This window comes from Sorex fumeus, unplaced genomic scaffold (assembly GCF_029834395.1).
Source record: "Sorex fumeus unplaced genomic scaffold, SorFum_2.1 ptg000014l, whole genome shotgun sequence".
Lineage (NCBI taxonomy): Eukaryota > Metazoa > Chordata > Mammalia > Eulipotyphla > Soricidae > Sorex > Sorex fumeus.
Genome location: NW_026606071.1, coordinates 24,448,428 through 24,466,983, shown reverse-complemented (window position 1 = coordinate 24,466,983; position 18,556 = coordinate 24,448,428). Strand labels below are relative to the sequence as shown.

The following is an 18,556-nucleotide window of genomic DNA, read 5'->3' as shown; positions in this document are numbered from 1 at the left end:
GAAGAAAGACACAGGATGATCTCACTTATTTGTGGAATACAGAATACCAGATGAGGAAATGTATTTAGTAAAATGGAAATGCCTAGATCATCCTTGACCCCATTGTTTAGAGAGAAGACAGAGAAAGAAAAAACTAAGGTTGGGGGGAAGAAGAGAATAAGAAGCAATGGGTTAACAGGCATCAGGGCTTCAGTTATACCAATGATATGAGTGAAGGGTATAGTCATATACCCAAAACACAGACTCAACAAAACTGAAAACTTGTTTCTATGAAAATAAGAGATGAAGCCTGCCCCATGAGTGAAAAGGAGACGGCAGCTGGGATAGAGAAGGGATCACTAAGAAAATGATGGCTAGAGGAACCGGTCAGGATGGGAGATGTGTGTTGAAAGTAGATAATGGACCAAACATGTTAACCTCTCAGTATCTGTATTGCAAATCATAATGCCCAAAAGTAGAGAGAGAGAGTATGGGGAATATTATTTATCATGGAGGCAGGGGGAGGGTGGGAAAGGCGGGGTATACCGGGGATATTGGTGGTAGGGAATGTGCACTGGTGGAGGATGGGTGTTTGATCATTGTGTGATTGTAACCCAAACATGAAAGCTTGTAACTATCTCACAGTGATTCAATAAAATTAAATATATATACATATATATATGAGATCTAAGAGCAACCAATGAAATTTTGTAATCTGCCTCTCTAGTTGACACACAGGGGTGGAGTGGGGGACAGGATGGGGAGGGAATCTGAGAACACTGGTGGAGGGAAGTTGACACTGATGGAGAAATTGATGTTGAGCTATTATATGCCAAAAACACAACTATTAGTAACTTTGTTAATCATGGCTCTTTTTTTTAATTTTATTTATTTTTTTATTAGTGAAATACCATGAGGTACAGTTACAGACTCACAAATATTTGCGCTTGGGTTTCAGTTATACAATGATCAAGTACCCATCCATCCACCAGTGCCCATTTTCCACCACCCCGGGTCCAAGTATCATGGCTCTTTAATTAAAAAAAATTTAAATAAAACAAATTTATACATATTGAAAAAAAAAGAAAATTGCTGTGCAATTACTTACATTTCCAAGTCAGCATTTTCTAGGTACTCAGCATATATAAAATAAGCCAGATTTTTTTTTAAATCCAAAGAATTCTTTCATAACTCTAGCACTTCCTTGAAGCAAGATTGCTGCTTACTATTTTATATTGCCTTTATTCTTCGCTATTAAAGTAAGTCTATATTTTTTGTGGAATTTGTTTTTTAGCCACCATGTTTACATTTCTACAATGCTGTGAACAGAGTTTCATGAATATAACATTCTAACTCCACCCTCCCACCAGAGCGTCAATTTCCCTGCACCATTATCTCAGGGTTCTTCCTCAGTCCCCCTTTCCACCTCAATACCCTCTGCTCCCCAACCCTCCCTACCCACGACCTCACACATCTCACATCTCACAGAAGCAATGGGTTAACAGGCATCAGGGCTTCAGTTATACCAGTGATACGAGTGAAGGATATAGTCATATACCCAAAACACAGACTCAACAAAACTGAAAACTTGTTTCTCATGAAAATAAGAGATGAAGCCTGGCCCATGAGTGAAGAGGTAAGCTCAGTTCTCTTTCTCTCTCTCTACAGATAGATAGATAGATAGATAGATAGATAGATAGATAGATAATCAGTTTCTTTATCCAGTGGCCTGCTACTAAGATATTTGAGTTGTTTCCAGATCTTGGCTATTGTCAATAGTGCTGATATAAACATAGGGAAGTAAATGTCTTTTCTGATTAGTTTTTCAACCCTAGGAATAGATGGCCAAATGTGGAACTGCTGGTTTATAGAGAAGCACAATTTTTAGTTTTGTGAGGAATCTCTGTATTGCTTATCAAAAAGGGTGGACCAGTAAACATTCCCTCTAGTATTAGATGAGGGCTACTTTTTCCCCACATCCATACCACCACGGTATGCTTTTGTTCTTTGTGCTGTGTGTTAGTCTTACTGGTATGATGCAATATCTTATTGTTTTAATTTGCATTTCCCTGACGATAAGTGGTACACAGCAATGTTGTTTCATATACTTATTTGCCATCTGTATGTCTTTGTGGAAGTTTCTGTTCATGTCTTCTCCCCATTTTTGGAAGGGATTGTTTTTTCCTTGTTAACATTTATAAGTGCTTTGCTGAAACTGAATATTATTAGCCCTGTGTGAGAAGAATGGTGGGAAGAATATTCCCTACCACTATAGGCTCTATGTATTTTAAAATTTTACTTACTTTCCCCCTACCCTTCGTTTCATTGCTATTGCTGTTGCTGCTGCAGCTGCTGCTACTCATGTTGAAACATGCTTGAAGGTAATGCTCACACATTTCCTTGTGACACTTGCCAGAAGCCATGTGTCAGGTTGCAATTCTCACTGGACATCCAATTCTTTAGCTGTGCCCACACACATTCTGGTTCTAGTATCCATCGAGGGTCACTGTCATGCTCACACAGGAAATCTTCAGGACTGCACTTCCCTGGCCCTGGTGTTTGCATATCTTTATCGGTGTTTGCTAGGGTCACAGCCTTTACTTGCAATGCTCATACACACCTGGTTTCAGAATATCCAGGAATATCTTGTGTCAGAATCACAAACAGCAGAGCTGGCAGGATTGTGCTTGGCGCAGTGGTGATGCCAGAAATGAAAGTCATGCCCTTCTGCTGGCAAAGCAGGCCTTATCCTTCAACTGAACCAACTTTTCAGTCCAATGCTTTTCTTCTTATTTCACTCTTCTCTTAAAGCCATCCCTTACCCACTTTACTCATCTGCTTCTACCCCCATCTTTCTCCTACATGATCATTGCTTTACACCTCAAACATCGTCTGGGGGAAGGAATATATCAGTGAGTCATTGTAATGCTGTCAGCATAGAAGAGTTCTGTTGATGGGGTCCACGCACTTCTATGAACTTCTATGAACGCTACCTCGGTTTTTTCCTGATATACCTGATGTCCAATTCCATAGTCACTGTGTTGTACATATGCACGTCACTGACTCTCTGTATTCCAAATCCAAACAGATATATAATGCAAGGTTAGTGGTGCCTCCACTTGGGCTTTGCTGGACGTTACAGTAGGCTTCACCTTCGTAGACATGCTACTTACCTCTCCAGGTTTTGCCCATTAGAATATGTGCATGAAAGGGTAAAGCTCAAAAAGACAAGGTTTAGTCCTCTACATACAAATTTCCTAATCTATGGAGAAAATATGGCTAGAATATTAAACAAAAGGAACTTTCTAATGAGACTGCTGACTAGTGATTCAGCCTCATACCCAGTTTCAAGGAGAGGAACTATGACAATGACAGAGAGTACCTAATGTTTATTCTAGTCAATCCAGAAGTACCAAGGGAACCCCACTTTGCCCAACTGTTTAAATTATCATAGCACTTTGGTCTGTTTAGTAGACATTTTTAGAGCAATTTTAAGTTCAAAGAAAAATTAACAGGAAAATATGGAAATTTCTCATGTACCACTGCCCAATACATGAGTATCTTCCACCACAGTGGTATGTATGCTGGGTTTTTTATTTATTTTTTGTATGTTTAGGGTTTAGCTTTTGGACCTCATGCAGTAGTGTTCAGGATTTACTCCTGCCTCTGATCTAAGGGAATTACTCCTGGAGGTACTCAGGGAATCCTGTGTGGTACCAGTGATTTGACCCAAGGATGCTGAATGCAAAGGCAGTGCCTACAACCCTGAATTATGTCTCCAACCCTATAATGGTATATTGTTACAACTGATTAACACTGATATTTCACTATCACCCAAGGTCCACAGTTTTATTTTTGTTTCTGCTATTTCAAACTTACACTTTAGAATCCTTTATTAGGAGGAGGGGCTGTGCCGGGAGCGACAGGCCACATGGGCCCAATGATATGGTGCTGGGGGCGGGGGGCAGGTCATCTGATGCCCAGAATAAAACCCAGGATCTTAAATGTAGGTCCTCCTACATTTAAGGCTTGTGAGGGCAAGTATTTTAGTGTTGGATGACAACAAACTAGTTCCATTATTACAGGTACTATAACCCTTCCTATGATATTACAGTGTATGGCCCAATGGATACCAGATTCTACCTTAATCATTCTTCTTCCCACTAAGGAAGAACAAGAAAAAGTATAGAGAAGGGTGGGAGTCCTTCACATGAACTTCCAAAAGTAGGAGGAAATGAGCCAGGATGCTAAGATGATAATTCAAAGACAGGAGCAAGGAGTATCTGTCTTTCACCTTCCTTACCCAAAGGGAATTATCCATTAGCCGTGACTCTCTTAGGAGCATCAAAAGACAGAAAAGAGCATCTTGCACAGATCACACTTGTTTACCCACAGACTTTCCTGGCATGTATCCAAAAGCAAAGCCCTCATAACAGATCTTTGCTCTACTGCAAAGTAGGAAGCAAACCACATACACCTGAGAACTCCATGTACACAATTATCTTAGATTGACAAAGGCTTGATAACAATGAGCACTTTGAGAATTTTCTCTAGTCCCTGTCCAACATCAAAGCTATTTCTCTCAGCTAATTTGATTTCTCAGAAAGGCCTTGCTTCCTTCGGTTATAAACTATAACCATCCAATATTGATATCTGACATTGATTTCACCCAGGCAGAGCTCTCCTAGTCACTGTTCAAGACAAATATATAAGAAAGCCTGTAAGAGGGCTGAAGCGATAGCACAGCAGGTAGGGTGTTTGCCTTGCACGCAGCCAACCCAGGTTCAATCCCCGGCATACCGTATGGTCCCCCAGCACTGCCAGGAGTAATTCCTGAGCATCACTAGATGAGACCCAAAAAAAAGCAAAAATAAAAAAAAGAAATCCTGTAAGAGATTCACATTCTCTCACTAGAGTACTGTCTTCTTAGGAAGGGCTACTGCTTATTAACCAAGGAATCTTAATATCTGATGCTTCTCTCTATCCTGGCTAGAGGGTAAATGAGTGTCAGGATTTCACTCACAATAGGTAAAGGTAAAGGCCGTTGATCGTCGATATGCTCGAGCGGGCCCAGTAACGTCTCCATTGGAGACTTTGTTGTTACTGTGTCTGGCATATCGAATACTCTTGGTAGCTTGCCGGGCTCTCCGAGAGGGGCGGAGGAATCGAACTCGGGTCGGCCATGTTGGCCATGTAAGGCGAACGCCCTACCGCTGTGCTATCGCAAGGAGAATATATCCAGTGTCTGAGCAATTATATCAGATACAATCAAATGGCGTCGAAAGTCATATAACTGCGTTTTCAGAGTTATAAGAAGTGCTATTTTCTTTGATTCACAATGTCAGTAATTAGTTTTAGGATGACTGGAAACACAGCCAATGTGTCACATATGTTTTCAAACCCACAGAAGTTTGTAGTCGGAACTCTTATTGTTCATTACCTTAAGTGCCTATTTATCATGGGTTTGCCAAATTGCCTTTAATTTTTTGATTTTATACCTTTATTAAGTCAAAAGTTTAGTTACAGACATTCAATATTTCAACACCAACCCCACCACCATTGCACCTTCTCACCACCATTATTTCCAATTTTCCCTACCACCCTGTAAGCCTGCCCCCCATAGCAGGCCCTCAATAATTTAATTCATATTGCTTGTTATAAAGTAATTTGCTAAAAGGATGATCAAAAAATATTTCCTTAGAAGACAAAGGTCCAAATATTTCCTCCTTAGCGTGGAGGTTTTCAGCTGCTGGGACTCCTTAGAAGACAGTAAGTGAAGATTGCTGTATCTCATCATGGAGCCATTAAGCCCTAATAAGAGATTACTAAAATGTTGTTACAGGATAAGTCTTCTGTGTTTACATTGTGTTGATTGAGATTAGTTGTCTTCTACATTATATTCCATCCAATCTGGTGTGCTACTGCTGGTTTAACAGTATTGTAGAGTTTGAGATGTCTCTCCAGGAAGTCCAAAATTTTTCACAAGGTGATACAGCTGGAGTTAAATTTTAAACACGATGGTGGCTTTGAGGAATGTGCATGACTGCCAGGGCTTTCAGAAATTCAGGGAGATCGGGGGAGTAGCCCATCTCTGAGTCCATGAAGATTCTGAAGATTTTGGTAAAAAAAAAAACCCGCATACCTGAGTTTTTCAACAGATTAATTTCTGGATGAGGCTCATCTGAGCAGTGGAATTCACTTGGAACATGGCAGTGATTATGGAGTGTGGAGTTTTTCAGCTGCTGGGACTCTGTTTAGGCAGACAATGGGCTCACTCATTCATCTCTGGTGTGCCCTGGATGACACAGTCTTGTGCAGGGTCTGGGAGAAATCCTACACTCTTTGGGTCTTAGAAAAATACAAAGTGAATCCTTTGATTTCCAGATTCAGATATACCCAAGATTCAGACGCAGAAATCTGATCACTATTAATCTTAAAGCAACTTGATGGCAGAAGAGTCCGAGATGGTTCCAGTTTTGTGCTCCCAGTATTTCTTGGGCATTGATAATTAATTGGTTGGGTGAGTACAAATATAGGAGGATAATCATTTCCTCTCCCCCAAATGTCCAGAGAGCATCTCTCACCAATGGGGTTCCTGGATCTCCAACAAAGGCAGAACAGTGGGGAACAAAGTGAGAGGCTTAAGCAATACCTTACTGCATGCGGGGAAGATGTGATTTCAATTTTTTATCAGCAAGAAGACTGTGCAGTATCCCACCCTCTTATTTAGTCAGAGGAGGAAAGGGAAAACATGGGCATCTGTCATTAGAGCATAAGCTCCATGAAATCAGTCATTCTCTTCTTCAATGCTCAACGCACCCCCAAATTTCCTTACTGTGGTGATAAACAGTAATCATAAATACAGGTATTTATGGACTGTGTTAACTAGCATGAGTGGCTGGCACAAAATACAGTAGACCATGTGATTTAAACAACAGGAATTTATTTCTCATAGTTTTAGAGACTAGAAGCCTAACAAGAAGATGTTATCTGATTTAGTTCCTGCGGAGGGGAATCCTCTCTCTGACTTGCAGGAGCTCCTTCTTGCTGTATTCTTGCGTGGTTGAGAAAGAGGGAACAAACTATTTGCTGGCTCTCTTTTTAGAAGAGTCAACCTAAAAGCATGGCATTACTTGATGACTTCATTCAACCATCAATACCTCCACCTTGGCTCTCTGTCCAAATACAGTGATTTGGGGGGTTAAAACTTCAACATGGGAATTTTAGGGGGACATAATTCAGTTCATTAAGCACACTCTTCCAATTTTTATGTATTAGCTCATTTAATCCCCACAAACCTCTAGCTTAAGAAAGAGAAAAATGATTAAAAAGTTAAAAATACACATATGCTGGCAATAAATCAATAATAAAGGAATCTGGAAAACTTTTATCAGTGAAGAAGGCAGTTACAAAAAGCTGTAAGTTGAATATTCCACTTAAATAAAATATACAGAATTATAAAATCCATAGAGAAAGTAGAAGAGTAGTTGCCAGGTTGGGGGGCGGGGGGTGGTTGGGGGAGGGAGGAAAAGGGCACGTCACAAGATTTCTTTCTAGGCAGTGAATGGTAATGTTCCAGAATTAGATGTTAATTGTACAACTCAGTAAATATAATTAAAAGGCACTGAGTGGTACACTTTAACTGAATTTATTTGATGTACATTATCTCAAGCTGTTATTCTTAATAAGAATAAAAGGAAAAGGAGAGAAGGGAGAGGAAAGCAGAGAGTTGGTGCAGAGGTTAAGGCACTTGTTTCACAGACAGCCGATCTCAGTTCAACATCCAGCACTGTATGTAGTCCCTAGTGTACCACCAGGAGTGATCCCTGAGCATAAGCCAGGAGTAAGTCCCGACAACTTCCAGGTGTATACCCCAATCTCCCCCCTCCCCAGAAAAAAAAACCAAGAAGCACAAGTTTATAAAAATCTACTACAAGTCCTACAGCTAGAAAATGGCAATCCCCATAATTATTCCACTCAGGGTCCATTCCACTCCAGAACACAAAACTGTACTCTCCACCATTAAGCAACTCTGCTCATGGCTACTGGGGGTGTGTGTGGGGGGGGGAGGGCAGGGGGGAGAAGATACCTAGGAAAAATGACACAAAGATGAACATAAACATGAAATTTCTAACGATCACTGTTCATAAATTCTTTAACATAAAGGATAAAGTGACTGTTCTCTCTCTCCTTTTGGGTGTTGTGGTTTGCAAAAGAGGCACTGAGTGGCTATCATGTTTGGTCTATAGTCTACTTTCAAGGATCCGTGGTGGTGGGAAATGGGCACTGGTGGAGGGATGGGTATTTGATCATTGTATAATTGAAACCCAAGCACAAAATTTGTAAGTCTACAACTGTACCTCATGGTGTCTCACTAATAAAAATTTTAAAAAAAGGATAAAGTGTCTATCCTTATCTCCTTCCTCTCAGCAAATAGCCAAACACTGGTGATTTTCCTCAAGCTCCACCCAACCTCCCTCTACATCCTTCCAGGTGACAAGGCAATCTCCAAGAAGGAAACCTTCAAAGATGCCCATCCTGGACTCCGTTCCTTTCCCTCAACTGTCTGCTGCCACGCTCCCAACCTTAACTCTCACACCTGGTTCAAAATCAATTTCTGCCTTTTTGCTCTTGATCACACATTTGTCTCCACCAGCTAGTTCCCATAAATTATGCCCTCTCTTTGCTTCAATCTCTCACATTTATTAATGTCAAGTCGTAGCCTAGTCACTTTCTCTGGTGCTCCTGAGAAGCATGTTTTGACCCCAGTAGTTTCTAGTTAAAAGCTGCCTTTCTCACCCAAGCCTCCAAGAGATACTTGGTGCCTCCACATCATCTGTCATCTACTCCCAGCCCACTGTAACCTGATGTCTATGCCCGTGTCTTACTGAATCAGACAATTCAAAGAGTCACCCTTGCTCCTCAGTACATCATTCCATTATTGCACGTGTCACTGAAAATAACACCTATTGGTTTTTGAATCTATAATCTTTTTCTTGTTCTCCCCTTTTTCTGATCACTCGTTGTCTGTCTCTTCATAGGACGCACTTCCTTATAATTATCTAAATGATAATAATGTATTCTTTATTCTACCATTTCATTCACTACCCTATTTGTTAGGGCTAGAGCGATAGCACAGCGGGTAGGGCGTTTGCCTTGCACGTGGCCAACCCGGGTTCAATTCCTCCATCCCTCTCGGAGAGCCCGGCAAGCTACCGAGAATATCCCACCCACACAGCAGAGCCTGGCAAGCTCCCCATGGCGTATTTCAATATGCCAAAAACAGTAACAACAAGTCTCACAATGGAGACATTACTGGTGCCTGCTCGAGCAAATCGATGAACAATGAGAGGACAGTGCTACAGTGCTACAGTGCTACCCTATTTGCTATTGACATTTATATGGAAAAGCCTCTCATATCCACTATCTCCAGCTCCATGAGTTCTAGACTATAACATTCATCTACCTCCTAGACCTGGTACCACTCATGGACCAAAACCCCTTCCATCAATTATGTCAACTCTGACCTCACATTCTCTTCTCTCTTCTTCTCTTCACCAACTATCTGTTCCCTGGTGCTGAACACTTCAGCTGCATACCACCTACTTTCTGCCCAGCAATTAAATCAAGGTACTTGTTAACTTTAGCTCTCCTTTCTGCCTACTCAATGCAATTCAAAGGATTTTTATCAACTAGAGTATTCATAAACACATTCCCTCTCCACACCCATAGTATTATTGTGAACAGAACCTCTTTTTTATTCCTCTTACTTCAGTTTTCACAGTCTAGGCCAGCATTTTTCAACCATTATAGCACAGCAGGTAGGGCGTTCGCCTTGCAAGCGGCCAACATGGCCGACCCCAGTTCGATTCCTCCGCCCCTCTCGGAGAGCCCGGCAAGCTACCAAGAGTATTCGATATGCCAGACACAGTAACAACAAAGTCTCCAGTGGAGACGTTACTGGGCCCGCTCGAGCAAATCGACGATCAACAGGAGGGCCTTTACCTTTACCTTTTATGCACCTGGCAATGGAGCAAATGGAAGGTATATTTCACTGGCTGGTTGATGATTACAGAAACAAAATGCCAAGGCAGGTAGCATTTTATTTATTAAATCCAGTATTAAAAAATTATAATTTAGGGGCTGGAGCGATAGCACAGTAGGAAGGGCATTTGCCTTGTATGCAGCCAACATGGCCGACCCGAGTTCGATTCCCAGCATCCCATATGGTCCCCCGAGCACCGCCAGGAGAAATTCCTGAGTGCATGAGTCAGGAGTAACCCCTGAGCATTGCCAGGTGTGACCCAAAAAGCAAAAAAAAATTATAATTTATAGGTATTGCAGCACCTTGCTGTTGCTTTGGATGGAGGGGTGGAGGGGTGCGCTTCCAGGTATACCAACACTGCCATGTGAAATATGGGTTAAAGAATAGGGGTCTAGGGTATAAATTACCAAAATTATTCGCTTACTGCCTAGTTTTTAAGGGGAAAAAATCATCCAATGTCCCACTGAAAATTTACTTTCTCTAAGTAAACAAACAGAAAATAACTCCCCACCTACATGGCAGTGCCTGAGGTTCCTACCACCGTCTTGTATTTATTGTTGCAGAGAACTGCCCTCACCCTCCAAGAATTCAAAGGTGACAGCTTCAGCTTTACCTACTTTGGGAACCTCTAGCCTAGGGAATAATGGCCAAGCATAGGAGCATGATGTACAGAATCTCACCTTGAGTCAAGCCATCCCCAGACTTCTCTCTTCTGACTCTTCTTCCTCTACCTTGAGCTTGTAATTTTCCACGAAGAGCTCATGTTCCTTTAATATTCACACTACCACCTGGCCTGCTTCCTGGGCACATGAGCTACCTCTGCCTTCTTCCTCTTCTACCCATTCCCCACATTGTCCTTCTAGCAGCATTTGTCCTCCAGCACTTAGCTCTAGTATCTCCTTTTCCAAGATCACAATCATGACCATCCTGTTGTTCGTCGATTGCCTCAAGCAGGCCCCAGTAACGTCTCCTTCATCCTAACCCTGAGATTTTTTAAAAGGTGCCATATTCAAGTCTCTTTCAGGGTTAGGAGAATGAGACCCATCATTGTTACTGGTATTTGGCTACTGGTATTTTGCATATTGGGTACGCCACGGGGAGTTTGCCAGACTCTGCCGTGTGGGCAGGTTACATTCAGTAGCCTGCCAGTTTGTCCAAGGTAAGAATGAGATAATAAGATGTCACTTCCGAGAGCTGGGTTTCATAGTCTCTGGGTCTTGGCCATTGTTGGGATTGCACGGCACCAGGGGGCCAGTTGGTGAGTGTGACCCCTGCCTACTGGAATATGGAGGCTCTGGGTGGAGGACGCTCAGCCCTGATGATCCGAGATAACTTTCCAAGATAACTAGTCAAAACTTTCAGCCTCAAGAGCTGCCTTTCTTTGTCACTACATTAGCATTCCACACTTGCTAATCCCATAAGCTTTTTGTTATTGTTGTTGATGCTGTAAAAATAAAATCATTTAGTTCTATGTGAGATTAGAAGGTTAAATGACTATATAGAGGGAATCAAATGTGGAGAAAGAGTGAGAAATATCTGTCTGTTGTGCATTTCCCCATTTCTCTATTGTGTTTTCAAACCTCTTTTTGGATTTGGAGGATATCTGTGTGTGTGGTGCTGGGAATTCAAGCTAGGTCTCATGTGTGCAAGAACCCCACAACTTTCACACCTCTAACATTACATTTTAAGGGGCCAAAATGCATCAGTGATAAAAGCATCAACCTTGAAAGTCTGAGGTCAGTGAGACTTGAAGTTCAAAACTCAGCATCAACCCATACACTTAAGTGTAATCCCAGTGGCTTAACTCTTTGGCATTCCAAGTGCCACAACAAAGTTTACAGTTCCCCAAAACCAGGTGATCAAGCATGACAATTAAGTATATGATCACTCCATTTATCACAGAAACAAGGAATGAATGGAAACAGGCTAAAAGGAACCAGAGGGAAAGGAGTGGAAGAGGAGAGGAAAGGGAGGAGGAGGGGAACGAAAGGCCATGGAGAAAAAAATAGAATAAATTATAAAGAAAATTATGATTGCATATTAATTGATCAGTGCCTGGTCACTAGAATAGCCCGACTGAGCAAGGGATACTGGTGGTAGGAGTTCAACTTGATCACTCCCATGTTTATTAGTAGCAGTAAACATTTTTTGATATGTTTCTGGATCTCAAGTCATCCATATAACCTTCCCTCAGTCATTTTATTACGCAACTTTGCTGTGGTCATGATGTTTTTCTTGTTCAAATCACATAGATGAGTACTGGTCACGTAATGAGATTTAAAGACGACCGCTGGACTAGAGCTGTTACCGACTGTATTCCACGGGATGTCAAAAGACCATGTGGCCGCCCACCTACCAGATGGTCAGACTTCTTCATCAAGATCATGAACGATCAGTTTGAGGCTCTTCATGTTCTCAGTGCGAACAGATGCCATTGGGTTACACTAGCACGCGACAGGGACAAATGGAGACGTTACTGGTGCCCGCTCGAGCAAATCGACGACTAACGGGAAGTTAAGTGATGATTTCACTTAAGTAATTAAGTGAAATCACATAGCAATTTTGGTTACTATGCAGCAGTCTGGAATGACAAGACCCACTGCAGTAAAAGTTGGAGGAGCATCAAACCTAAAAAAAAACTAAAATTAGAGATATCTTGCTACTCAACATAGCCTAAGATTTGGCAAGACGAATCTTCTAGATGGGCACACTGCTGACACGGCATGGTGAAAAGGATTCAACCAATGCTCAGCAGACTGAAAGATGAAAACCTGCATACCTTTGACATGGGAATTGTGAGTTCTGCTGATTCATTCTGACTTAACACTGCAATAACACTTGAGTAAGAATCACCAAGGCTTACTCTGCATTATTTTTCTGCAGAGCCCACAGAATTCGGCATGCAAGAAATTTAATAGTTGTTCTTTACAGTCCTTTGTAGCTTCTTAGGTATTGACTGTGGTCACCTACATTATAGTGTCTTAGAGCATTATGTGGTATTTTTCCTACAAAGATCTTATCCTCATCAAAATACTGCTTAGAATTTTAAATACTGATTAGATTTCTTTTACCTAAAGAAAACCAGGCAGGAAATCTCTTCCACTCAAGATTGGCTCACAGTTAAATCTATTTGAGACTTAGTGCTGCTAACATCTACAGTTCTTGTTCATATTTTATGCAGACATCTGTACAACTGGGTTCAGGATTTAAATATTACCTTAAATACCCACTTAGTGAAAAATCAGATAAATGTTCATCAGTACCAAAATTTCTAAGAAACTATTTTAAAGCAAGTTATGAGCACCAAAACAGAGATGTTTCAAGACATTATTTTCTCTATTCTTCATACAGCAGTCATGTGAACTGCGCGAAAAGTAAAACAAATACATTTCTAGACTGAAGTCTAACTACACTTGAGTAATATTTCATCTCTCCCACATAAAGTGATTAATTATAGTTCATTTTTATTGCTTCAAGATATACCCCACTTAATATCTAGGTAGTATATTTAAAATATAGTCAAAATTTTGAATATAACTGAGATATAGATAACTTCTTTGAGGAAAAGAAAAAATAAAATTTAGCTTATAAACAAAAGTATTTTCTTTAAGTGTGATATGGCATGTCATCAACTAAAATATTATTAGCTGTGTCAACAGACATTATTTTGACTAAGCCAATATCACAGAAGTAAAGTTTCATTGTACTTGCATCTTAACATAGTTGTAACTAAATACTTACTTGTTCAGCGTCAGGTCAAGAATGAATTTGGAGCCAAAGGCTTCAATTTGGAAGCTTGCCTGGGCCAAATGGACAGCCTACAGATTAAAAAAAGACAGGAAGAAACTTAGCTTATATCATCGCCTATAAAATGTATTATACTGATATTAATAGTTAAGTATAAGACTTTTATGGATGAATTCATTTCTTGATATACACTTTTGTAGTAATTTATTGCTTTAAAATGAGTCTATGCACAATGTCAAGGATTTATTTGGAAATCCTAAACCTTTGTGCTGTATGAAAGAAATAAAAGACAATCAGTGGCTTAAAATGAACAAATTATGATAAAAATCAAGACTATTCATCTGGACTTTTAAGTGACCATGATAAATTATGTAAATTCTGATAATTAAAGCTTGATTTCAGACTATTTTGTACACAAAGCTATCCAAGTCTTTCTGCACACCTCAGTGAAATCTCATGGCCCATGTTTTGCTTTTCATCAGGAATTAGAACTTCTTCTAAATGATGTATCAGCAAAATAGAACAGTAAAATTGGATAGCACGACCTTTTCATTTCAGAAAGCACTTAAAATCAGGTCTTCTGTGAACAGAAGAGCTCGCATTCCCTTTAAAAGTCACACATTTACAAATACCATAGTTATTGAGCCTTAACATACATAGCCAATTTTATCTAAAAAGAAACATACTTCCTAGCTGTTAAAGATTAGAATAACTCACAGAAGCAATTTATAAATAATGTGAATTAAGAAATTCGTGGTATTTTGTCAAGACAGAGAATATCACCTCATGGGTGTGGGTACAACAACTATAAAGGCAACATCTACTCCCCAATCTCTTCCTTGATTCATAAACATCCTATCTTCAGACTTCTTTCTAGAACACAGGAGGAGTCACATACCTTTTGGGAAACGCAATAAATGCCAAAGCCATTTCTCACTTCTATATTTCCTTATTATCAGCTTGTGTGTGTTTTTTTGTCCTCTTCCATTTGCAAGTATTGAAACTCTATTCTTTGTTCAGGGGCAACTGTGTATTCTATGAAGCTATACTTTGCCCATTTGGACAGCATTTTACAACTATTGAAGCAATTACAATGCCATCAATAACATTTGTGCTTTTACTTATGAAAAGTTCTGACTTTGCTATTTTCATCAGTTAGAACTTTTACATTTTTAACTCAGCATTAAAGCTAATAAGTGCAGTACATTTTCCTTGTTAAGATTTTCTAAGCAACTTATTTGCATGTGTATCCATTGGAATCAGTATATTCATCTAATACATTTGTAAAGATTTTAAGGAACTCCAGCGGTGATGTGTAAATAACACACATCTTGGTTCTCTTTTCACTGCTAGATATTCTGCACTTGCACATAGAGTACAGATACTTCTCTAGGCAGAAATAAGTGCTATTAAAAAAAAAAGAAAGAAGTGCTACTTCTTTTCCCTTTCCTATTTCTGCCCTTAGGGGCTATTAAAATAGCCTTTAACTTGCTATTTTCTATGTTATTTATTATTTTTCTTTAGCAAAATAGCTTTGATAATGGCCAATTTAAAATCTTTTTAAAATCAAGTCCATTGAGCCATCATTACTATTATTTTACAAAGCACATTATTGGACGCTATTTATTTTTACTTAAGATTAGACTCCTTTGAAATGGCAGGATAACTAAAGTGTTGGGATGAGTGAAACACTTTAGAAGATATCATGTATGTACAGCTGATTAGATATTTCAGAGTTGAATAACTGACCAGCATCACTGAGACCCACTAAAATTGCAAAGACTACCTGAGTACCATCTTCTTTTGCAAGGAAGAAATTACCCGGTAGGTTTAAAAATGCATCAAGTAATACAAATCAGAAGAGTTCATGAACTACAAAAATGTCATACGGGAGGGTCAGAGTGATAGTCCAGAGGCTAGGGCAATGCCTTGTCCAAGGTTGACCCAGTTTTGATCCCAGAACCACATATAGTCCCCCAGGCCCTGCCAGGAGTAATCCCTGAGCATAGAAACAGGAGTAAGCCTTAAACACGGCCCCCAAAATAAAACAAAACAAAAAAAAGGTCATGTGGATTATTTTCTACTTTGGCCTAAATGTCCAACAGATTTTATTTGCTTACATACAGACAACCACTATAATAGCACTGGGGGAGAATGTAGGGTGTTACCGCCAAAGAGTACATCTCATGACAAGAATGAACATAACCCTGGGCTAAGAATTACCACCCTGAAGAACTAGAACAGCTGTTTGCTTAAGCACTTTGGTATTTTTCTTTTTATACTCTGAATCTACTATGGAGAAATTACAGGAGTTCTTTAAACAAAAACAACTAAACTCAATTATATACACAAACCTCCTTCACTGAAGAACAAGTTATACATTTTAACAATGTGCCTTTGTTTTTCTGCTGCTCCTTTTTAGTAGATGACACCTAATGGTATCATACTAAATGCCATTATGAGATTGGTAAGTTCCTCAGTTGAGCCTTCTTTTGCATCTTATTACGCAGTATCAAGATATCAAACAATCATATATGTTTAGTTAAACTGATATATTTCACATTACAAAGGTCAAAGAAAACACAGTTGTTTTCTTGGAACTGACACTCTAAAACAGATAACATTAACATGGACATAGAAACAGTGACTACTTCTGGAAATAAAAATCAGGCATTTCCAGGATATATTTTCATGCAAAAAGAGGCTTCACACAGAATGAGTGTCCAATATATCTTAGTATTTGGCAAGGAATTGTGATTCCTAAAGAATGTATACATAACTTAAACTGAATACAGAAAATGAAAAGTTTACACTTCTCAGAATTCAGTAAATATTTTGAGACTGAATTTCAGAATTCAGTAGAAAGTGAAAAACTTGGAGAGTTAAAAGCTTGTATACTATCAATCACAACCTCCTCTGAGCCTGTATTTTACTTTCGCCTACTGTATAAGATACATCAATTCATACTATACATTCAGTTCATTTGTGGAAACACTTAAGTGATGAGCGAAACATATCCAGAGTGGCATATGAATTTGACAAGAAAATGCCTTATGAAAAACAGAGGCGCTACAGATTATGAAGCAGATCTAAACAGACATCCAAGCAGAGTAACTCAACCCTGCTTCCTCAAGAAGAGGGTTCTAATAAGTCATGCTCCCAGACATGAAAATGCTGTCATAAGCAAGGGTTATTGACACCATCTCTCCTGAAGGGAAATCATGGGAAAAAATTAAGCATCCAAATACTACATTATTACTCGGCCTTTAGATATTTTTTATGGTATTGTTTTTATTGCTATATCTTAATCTGTTGATTAAAAATTCTTACACATTAGACTATGGACTGAACATGTTTGCCACTCAATGCCTCTTTTGCAGACCACAACACCCAAAAGAATAGAGAGAACAAAAGGGAATGCCCTGCCACAGAGGCAGGGTGGGATGGGCGGGATGGGGGTGGGAGGGATATTACCCATGGTGGTGAAAATGGGCACTGGTGGAGGGATGGGTGTTTGATCATTGTATAGTCGAGACCCAAGCACAAAAATTTGTGGATCTACAACTGTACCTCATGGTGTTTCACTAATAAAAATAAAATAAAATAAAAGCATCATACAATAAAAAATTCTTATACATTATGCTTATATTTTATGTGTTAGATGCATAAATATATTTAGATAGTTATGAACATCCTTATGTACAGATGTGCACAAATTATAACCTTCTCTGGAAGTACTTTTCTCTCCCTTTATCTTTAGTATATGGTTTTTCTTCTCTTGATTTTTTAATAGAACCTTTCAAAATTATTTTAAAGAATTCCTTTTGACGGGCACCATGGTTTACAAATGTTTAATAGAAGGATTTCATACATTAACTACTCTAGTACCATCCCCTTCACCCATAAATCCATTTCCCACTGTGCCAGGGTCCCTCACTTGCCCTCCCCACTCCTGTGGCTAGCTTCCTGGTAAATCTTCCAAAGCTTTTACTCCTTTTTATTCAAATATAATACTAACAGTTCACAGAATCTCCAGCACTATCTTCTTTAAGATTCAGGAACTTTTATAGTGCTTCAAAGGAAACTCGAAAAATTTGAAAATTTCCTAACTTTACCAGGGCCATCCTTGGCAATATGCTGGAGACCCCAGGACTATGTCCATGGATACTTTTGGGGTGGAGGTCATACACTGCAGGGTATCAAATTCAGGGCCTTGCACATACTAAGATATGCTCTACCACTTGAATCATATCCCTAGTCCAGAGTAAAAGAAAAAAAATTAAGATATAAATGGTGTAGACACAGGATAATTTTGTTCATAATTCTCATCACGAAGCATATATTATAACAGTAGCACTGTAGCAATGCCCTCCCATTAGTTCATTGATTTGCTCAAGTGGGCACCAGTAATGTCTCCATTGTGAGACTTGTTGTTACTGTTTTTGGCATATCGAATATGTCATGGGGTGCTTTATATTATAACAGTATAGAAAATAATATAAATTTTAGAAAAATTATATCTATAGTAAACTGTAGAATGAAAATCAATGTTAGCTAAGTAGTCACAGGAATTTCACATTTTCCATGGAGGTGTAGGTATCTAAATTTCCCTCATTCAAAGAAATCTCAACTTTTACTGAATACATTCAGAAAACATTTGCAGATATAATGTACTTAGTAGGTTACTGATAAAACATAACATGTCAACAAAAAAAAAACCTAAAATGCCCAATTAACAAAATTTATACAGTTTTAGGTCCACAAGTGGAAGACTGCCTCAAGTGC

General features: G+C 39.3%; 1 protein-coding gene across 3 annotated transcripts in view; it reads right to left on the bottom strand.

Moving 5' to 3' along the window:
- The window catches only part of ADAM23 (ADAM metallopeptidase domain 23), a 218,689-nt gene that overhangs the window by 156,985 nt on the left and 43,148 nt on the right, over positions 1–18,556 (bottom strand). For all 3 annotated transcript variants that reach the window (XM_056111569.1, XM_056111568.1, XM_056111570.1), the window contains exon 3: positions 13,766–13,842. In XM_056111569.1, the coding sequence (XP_055967544.1) occupies positions 13,766–13,842 (77 nt within the window). The remainder of the gene's footprint in view (positions 1–13,765; positions 13,843–18,556) is intronic.